The sequence below is a fragment of the Dendrobates tinctorius genome, unplaced genomic scaffold, assembly GCF_039654945.1.
Source record: "Dendrobates tinctorius isolate UK_male_01 unplaced genomic scaffold, ASM3965494v1 ptg000035l, whole genome shotgun sequence".
NCBI classification, from domain to species: Eukaryota; Metazoa; Chordata; class Amphibia; order Anura; family Dendrobatidae; genus Dendrobates; species Dendrobates tinctorius.
The window spans coordinates 35,789,177-35,797,363 of NW_027361703.1; the positions used below are offsets into that span (position 1 = coordinate 35,789,177).

At 44.7% G+C, this 8,187-nt stretch overlaps 1 protein-coding gene across 1 annotated transcript; it reads left to right on the plus strand.

The window, feature by feature from the left end:
- Positions 1 to 6,084: 6,084 nt before the first annotated feature.
- LOC141087695 (uncharacterized) lies at positions 6,085 to 7,901 on the plus strand. The gene is made up of 2 exons (XM_073573409.1): positions 6,085 to 6,360; positions 6,466 to 7,901. Exons 1-2 carry the CDS (start codon positions 6,230 to 6,232, stop codon positions 7,766 to 7,768), a joined length of 1,434 nt encoding a protein of 477 aa, XP_073429510.1. The 5' UTR covers positions 6,085 to 6,229; the 3' UTR covers positions 7,769 to 7,901.
- Positions 7,902 to 8,187: the final 286 nt, after the last annotated feature.

The following is an 8,187-nucleotide window of genomic DNA, read 5'->3' on the forward strand; positions in this document are numbered from 1 at the left end:
CGGGGATACGGTACCCTTTCTAACCTTTGTGCAATCACGTGCAATCCATACTGTGCCTGACACCGTCTGAGCCTGCCTCCTGAGACATATATTTTGAATGTGTACGCTATCCATACATGTTATCCAGGGATACGGTACCCTTTCTAACCTTTGTGCAATCACGTGCAATCCATACTGTGCCTGACACCGTCTGAGCCTGCCTCCTGAGACATATATTTTGAATGTGTACGCTATCCATACATGTTATCCAGGGATACGGTACCCTTTCTAACCTTTGTGCAATCACGTGCAATCCATACTGTGCCTGACACCGTCTGAGCCTGCCTCCTGAGACATATAATTTGAATGTGTACGCTATCCATACATGTTATCCATGGATACGGTACCCTTTCTAACCTTTGTGCAATCACGTGCAATCCATACTGGGCCTAACACCGTCTGAGCCTGCCTCCTGAGACATATATTTTGAATGTGTACGCTATCCATACATGTTATCCGGGGATACGGTACCCTTTCTAACCTTTGTGCAATCACGTGCAATCCATACTGTGCCTGACACCGTCTGAGCCTGCCTCCTGAGACATATATTTTGAATGTGTACGCTATCCATACATGTTATCCAGGGATACGGTACCCTTTCTAACCTTTGTGCAATCACGTGCAATCCATACTGTGCCTGACACCGTCTGAGCCTGCCTCCTGAGACATATATTTTGAATGTGTACGCTATCCATACATGTTATCCAGGGATACGGTACCCTTTCTAACCTTTGTGCAATCACGTGCAATCCATACTGGGCCTAACACCGTCTGAGCCTGCCTCCTGAGACATATATTTTGAATGTGTACGCTATCCATACATGTTATCCGGGGATACGGTACCCTTTCTAACCTTTGTGCAATCACGTGCAATCCATACTGGGCCTAACACCGTCTGAGCCTGCCTCCTGAGACATATATTTTGAATGTGTACGCTATCCATACATGTTATCCGGGGATACGGTACCCTTTCTAACCTTTGTGCAATCACGTGCAATCCATACTGTGCCTGACACCGTCTGAGCCTGCCTCCTGAGACATATATTTTGAATGTGTACGCTATCCATACATGTTATCCAGGGATACGGTACCCTTTCTAACCTTTGTGCAATCACGTGCAATCCATACTGGGCCTGACACCGTCTGAGCCTGCCTCCTGAGACATATATTTTGAATGTGTACGCTATCCATACATGTTATCCAGGGATACGGTACCCTTTCTAACCTTTGTGCAATCACATGCAATCCATACTGGGCCTGACACCGTCTGAGCCTGCCTCCTGAGACATATATTTTGAATGTGTACGATATCCATACATGTTATCCAGGGATACGGTACCCTTTCTAACCTTTGTGCAATCACGTGCAATCCATACTGGGCCTAACACCGTCTGAGCCTGCCTCCTGAGACATATATTTTGAATGTGTACGCTATCCATACATGTTATCCAGGGATACGGTACCCTTTCTAACCTTTGTGCAATCACGTGCAATCCATACTGGGCCTAACACCGTCTGAGCCTGCCTCCTGATACATATATTTTGAATGTGTACGCTATCCATACATGTTATCCAGGGATACGGTACCCTTTCTAACCTTTGTGCAATCACGTGCAATCCATACTGGGCCTAACACCGTCTGAGCCTGCCTCCTGAGACATATATTTTGAATGTGTACGCTATCCATACATGTTATCCGGGGATACGGTACCCTTTCTAACCTTTGTGCAATCACGTGCAATCCATACTGGGCGTGAGAACGGCTGGCGAGCTGTTAAGCAAGCTACAGCACCTGTCCAGACAAGTACAGGGATTCCCTAGCGAGGAGACTTATTTGATTGTTTTCAATGTTGGGACAGCAATTTTTGGGGAGCACTATACTCTGGAGAATGATAGATGGGGCCCACCATACACTGGAACATTCCAAAGGTGGACATCAGACACTGGAGCAGCATTTACAGGGCCCATTATACACTAGAGCATTAGAAATGGGGCCCATTATGTTTGGAGCATTATTTGGGCCCATAAGACAGTGGAGCTTCATCCATGGGGACCAACATATACTGTAGCATTATGTGGAGCTCATCATATACTGTTTCAAACATTATATGGGACCAATGATTCTGTATGGAGAAATAGATGGGCCTCGTCATGAGATGTAAAAAGTGAGGTATTTTTCATTGTACTATACCGCTATTTATCTGCCGTATCGGAGCATGATGAGTTGTGGTATGTGTTAAAGGGGCGCTCTTTCGCCCAGGGCACATGAAAACCTGCAGCCAGCCCTCCCCCCCCCACAACTTTAGCCAAATAACCCCCATTTTTCAGTGCGTAACTTGTATTATGAAGTTAATTAAGGTTGACAAGCTTAAGTAAGAAGAATTGATGCTTTTGGCATTCAAATGGGCACTGTAGGTGTGTTTCCTGTCCTCCTCTCACTGCCGACTTTTATTCCCCATTGACTTACATTGGGTTTCGTGTTTCGTGACAACCCCGACTTTTCCCTATAATCGGACGATCTTACTCGACCCGACTTTTGGAAAAGTCGGGTTTCACGAAACGAAACGCGACCCTAAAAAACCAAAAGTCGCTCAACTCTAGTAAATATTACTTCAATTTAGGAAGCAGTATATTTGGTTGGCGTCAGCAAGCTGGTTGTAACAATTCTTCACTGATATAGGTACTAATAGCACTAGATCTCCACAAAAACACACACACAATGGAATTACCTAATGGCTCCAGCTGCTATTGCTAAGGAATGGAATAAAGAAACTTAGATCATTGCATTTGGTGGTCTGGAGGATTCCCTAATCAATAATTAAAACAGGAAGGTACATGTAAATTGTGTATGTGTAAAAGATACCTCTCTGATCATATCAGAAAGGTTCTATAAATTGTTAAATTAGTTTCCAGAATTGAGACCCTTTTTCAGAACAGCCAGTTGCCCTAATGCATTATTAAACCACTCTAAGCCATTTGAGATCATTGGGTCTTTGAATTGAGCAGTATCATGAAAGATAAAGCATGGTGTTCTGTCTGGGTGTACAATGTCTGCTTGGAGTGTTAAAGGACCTTCTCGTGTGTGCAACTAAAATCCTTCACACTGTACACTTATATTATACTGATATATTTAGCAAACATTGTACATTGATGCAAAATACAGAAGGGGTATTAAGTTCACAGATATTTACCTGGACTGAATACAATTGTAACAACCCCAATTCACTGATAGCAGTGGATGGTGTTTTACACATGAAAGCGATTTTTTTTTGTTATATTAATGGCCTTAGAAAATGATAGAATTAGATGATGGGGCCAAACTCTTGGCTCCCCCTATGATCATCTGTTTGACATTTTATGACATTCACTTGAAGTGCCAAGCTGTAATATGAAGCATAGCCACTAATAAACATGTGGTGTTGTGGGGATAAAATGAGCATCTGAAATGAAGGGGAAACAGCATTTGCAAAAACATCATTGCTACTTCAAGTAGCTTATCAAAGGGGTGCCTAGAGTAGTCCCCCCCCCCCCCCGTCTCATATTTAGAGGCTTACTCCAAGGACTATGAGATTTAAAAAACTCTACAACCCCTTTAAGCTATTGAAAAACAAGGCATTTAACACATTTCAGCTCTTATACATGGTTTAAGCTTTGTTTCTATAAATCTGGAAGCCCCTTTCAAAGCTACATAAGAATAAGGAAATAATTTACTGGTGCTTAGGTGCACTCATATTATGCTCGCCATACCTGGACCTCCCACAGGTCATCAGACTTGGAGGTAATGCATCATAGAATTTTAGGCTCCAAAAAAGCAGCCATGATACTGAAATCTGAAAGCAGCATTAAAGTGGATCTGTCATTTACAATATGATGTCCATTATGTATCTGAGCCAAAAGTCATAAAGAGATATGCTGCATTTTGTGATTGCAAAGTAAAGTTAATATGACAAACACTCCTCACTCTTGAGTTATGGGCACTCTACTAGTGTACTAGTGTAGAAGGAGGGCCAGCTAACACCGAGGAGTGAAAAAAGCCTACATCACTTGTGTGTAATGTTCGCAACGTTAGACTGGGTCGCATGTTTCGGCTTCCATGCCCTTTTGTCACAAAAACAAAAAAAATGTGCCCTGGCTTCAACGTGAGAACCCAGCCTGGACCTCAGTATTCATGGGAATGTTGACATCTGGAACAGGCTAGACTGGGAAAACTGTGCAGCTGATTTACTAAGGCTGGTTTCACATTAGCGCTTTTGTGCGCAGCGCATCTGGCGCACCAGTGCGCATGCGCACTGCGCACCTATATTTTACATGATGTGCGCATGGTCTTGCGCATATTTGCGCTTTCGTGCGCATGCGTTTTTTTGTCTTTTGCGCCAGGCGCGTCAGACGCAACATGTTGCATTTTTGGTTCCGCCCTGTCTCGTTAAAACAACGCATGCGCACGGAATGCGCACGGAATGCGCAAAAACACCACATTGGAGCCTATGGGAGCGCAATACTTGCGCATGGTCTTGCGTTTTTATGCGCATGCATTTTTTACATAAACATGACTGAAATTTGGTCTAGACAGTAAAAAAAAAAAATTGAACCAAGGTGATAAAATGGTGTGGGCACTGGGATTCCACAATACTTTAAGGATTGCTCACTAGTGGACACACAGCACAAGCTGCACCAATGTAAGTATGAAAAACCTAATGTCTGGCTGAAATTTCAATACATTTCTATGTACTTATGTCTCTTTTTTTTTTTATTGCAGCATGTCTTCATCTGGTGAAGAATATGTCCCCGGGACAGGGCAAGAGGCAGAAGAAGTGAGTACTATGCTTCCGTATGGATTTGAAAAAATAAACACATGTGATTAATTTTTTTGGTTTAATTTTCAGAGCTCATCCTCCATCACGCCACCACCACCGGAGGAACGGCAGGAGCAGCAAGGCCAAGTGCGGGCGGGTAGACGTGATGTAAGTACAGACGGACTGTTTTTTTTTTTTTTTTTTACTTATTTTCTAGTCTGGTTTATTTTATTTATTTTTTTTTTTTGGTATTTTTTAGTTTTTTTTTTAAAATTTTCATGGTTGTTTTTTCCGATGTTTGTTGCTTTTTTTGCATTTATTTTCATTTAAAACAAATAATTTTTTCATGGATTGTTTATCAATATCTAAAGCTCAAAGTGTGTATGTGTGTGTGTGTGTGTGTTTGTGTGTGTGTGTGTATGTTTGTTTGTTTGGGTATATGGGCACGGGACTATGGGATGGAGGATATATATGATGGGTATATGGGCATGGGATAGAGGATATGTATGATGGTATATGGGCACGGGACTATGGGATGGCGAACATGTATCATGTGTATATGGGCACAGGCATATGAGATGGCGAATATGTATGATGGGTATATGGGCACAGGACTATGGGATGGAGGATATGTATGATGGAATATGGGCACGGGACTATGGGATGGAGGATATATATGATGGGTATATGGGCATGGGATGGAGGATATGTATGATGGTATATGGGCACGGGACTATGGGATGGCGAATATGTATGATGGGTATATGGGCACAGGCATATGGGATGGCGAATATGTATGATGGGTATATGGGCACAGGACTATGGGATGGAGGATATGTATGATGGAATATGGGCACGGGACTATGGGATGGAGGATAATTTTAAATTTATATAACTAACCACAGTTAGTTACTATGCCCGGGCAGCGCCGGGCTCTTCAGCTAGTTATCGATATTTTTTTTTTAAAAATCTTTCAAAGATTAATGTTTGTCTTTCTTTTCTAGGCTCCACAGCGGGAGGAGGACCTCGCCCTGGACAACGACGAGCTCATCCGTCTAGTCCAGGAGCGAGTCCCGTTGTGGGACACCCGTCACCAACTGCACTCGGACAACGTGGTGATCCGGCGGCTCTGGAACGAGGTGGCCGCATCGCTGATGGATGGCTGGGACAACGCCTCTCCCCGGGTCCGCAAGGATTTTCGTAAGTATTTAAATGCAGTGTGATGCAGCAGTGATCTTGGCCGGGATCACCCAACTGTGTGTGATGCTATTAACTCCATGGAGTTTCTATCATCACACACAGTTGGATGATCACAGCCTCCAGTGCATAGTCTTACTTTTTTTCTTTTTTTTTTTTTTTCCATCACAGTGAACAAAGTCAGAACCCGTTGGCGCTCGATGAAGGACCGCTTCAACAGGGATATCCGTCAGGAGAATAAGGTTCGCAGTGGTGCTGCGGCAAGGACCGGCACGAAGTACCGATACCATCGTGCCTTGGCATTTTTAAGACCGGTCCTTGCCTCCCGAACGTAAGTATTTTCTAGTTGTATTGTGTTTTATTCTGTGCTTTTCTATTCCACAGGAGTTGGCGATTGTTAATTTATGGTAGTAATTTCTTTCTTTTCTTTTCACAGCACCTGGAGCAGCACCCTGCAACCTGGTCCCGAAGCGGTCCTTCATCAAGCTGCCCCGGACCCCTCCCAGCCATCCATCAGCGAGGAAGCACCTTGCAGGTCTGCACCACAGTCATCTGGAGACCAGGAAGCTGGTCGCTCAGGTGTTCCCCTGTCCCAGGTCTCTGCCACTGGTTTTGCGGGCACTTCCCGCCAGCAGCGGCAGAGGACCTTGGACAGGCCTCTCATGCCCGAGTTCGTTGAATTGAGCTCGGTCTTTCAGAGTAGCCTCAAGGCACTCTCCGATAGACTTGAGAGTGGTTTCCTCCTTTTGGACCAACGCTACAAGTCTATCGAGGGTCGCCTTGAGCGCCTGGAAGTCGACCTCGCCAGACCAGCGCATCATTTTTATACCCAAATAGCTCGGGACACGGCGGAACACCTTACCCCTGACCTCCAGTTGACTGTCATGCAGGCCTGCAACAATGCTTTTATGCAGGCTATGCAGCAGAGTAGGATTATGCAGCAGTCAGTGGTGGCATTTCCACCGGTGCCACCACTGACTCGTTTTACAGCATTACCTACTTCTGCTGCATATCACTGCACAGCCACCACACTTCCAAGCCTCGCCGGACACCAATATACCGCCCCAAGTCCGAGTGCAGCTGGACACTTACCCGCCAACACCATGCCAAGCGCTGCTCCTGCCTGGCCCACCACTGCTGCCGCCACCACCACTGGATGGCCCGTCGTCACCACCCCTGCCTTGAGCGCCGCAACCACCACCACCAGCGGGAGGACCACCCCGGTATGGACCGCCACAGCCACCACGCCTGCATGGACCGCCACCACCACCACCACCACCTCGGAGCAGCATCAGCTGGGGGACCCGCATTCAATATTTACGGCCCCTGCCAGGACATCCACCACCTCCAGCATGCCACAGCTGGAACAAGATCCTGGCAGGCGGTCAACAAGTGCCAGGCGGTCCCCCAGCTCCAGCCAGTCCCCAGCCTCCAGGCGTTCCAGAGGCTCAAGGCAGTCCAGAGGCTCAAGGCGGTCCAGAGGCTCAAGGCGGTCCCCGGGGTCTAGCCAGTCCTCAGGCTCAAGCGAGGACAGCAGGAAGACGACGGGCCACCGTCCTAAAAAAACAAAGAGGAGGACTCTTACCCTCCCTCCTCCCTCACCTCCCACTTCACAACTTTCCTTGCCTCAGCTCCCTTCCCCCACTTCTTTGGTTCCTCCTTCCCCTAGAACCCCTTACTCCACCCAAAGCCGTTCCTCATCCCTCCACACCCCCCAGTTTCCAGCAACTAAAAAATAATTTAAATAAATGTTATATTTTTTTTTCAAAATAATGTTTGGTTATTGTGTCTTTCGCCGCCTGCACACACTGCGCCCTACACTATGGTTTGTTTTTCTTTACTTTATACCGGATGGTCAGCCATCCAACTCTGAAAGGGATACTATATTTCTTTTTTTTTTTTTTATATATATATATATATATATATAAATAAAAAAAAAATGATCCAAAAAAAATGATCCAATCAGAGTTGGATGGCTGACCATCCGGTATAAAGTAAAGAAAGGGAAACCACCAAAAAAAAAAAAAAATTATATATATATATATATATATATATATATATATATATAAATAAATATATATATATATATATCTATATATATATAAATATATATATATATATATATATATATATATATATATAAATATATCTATATAAA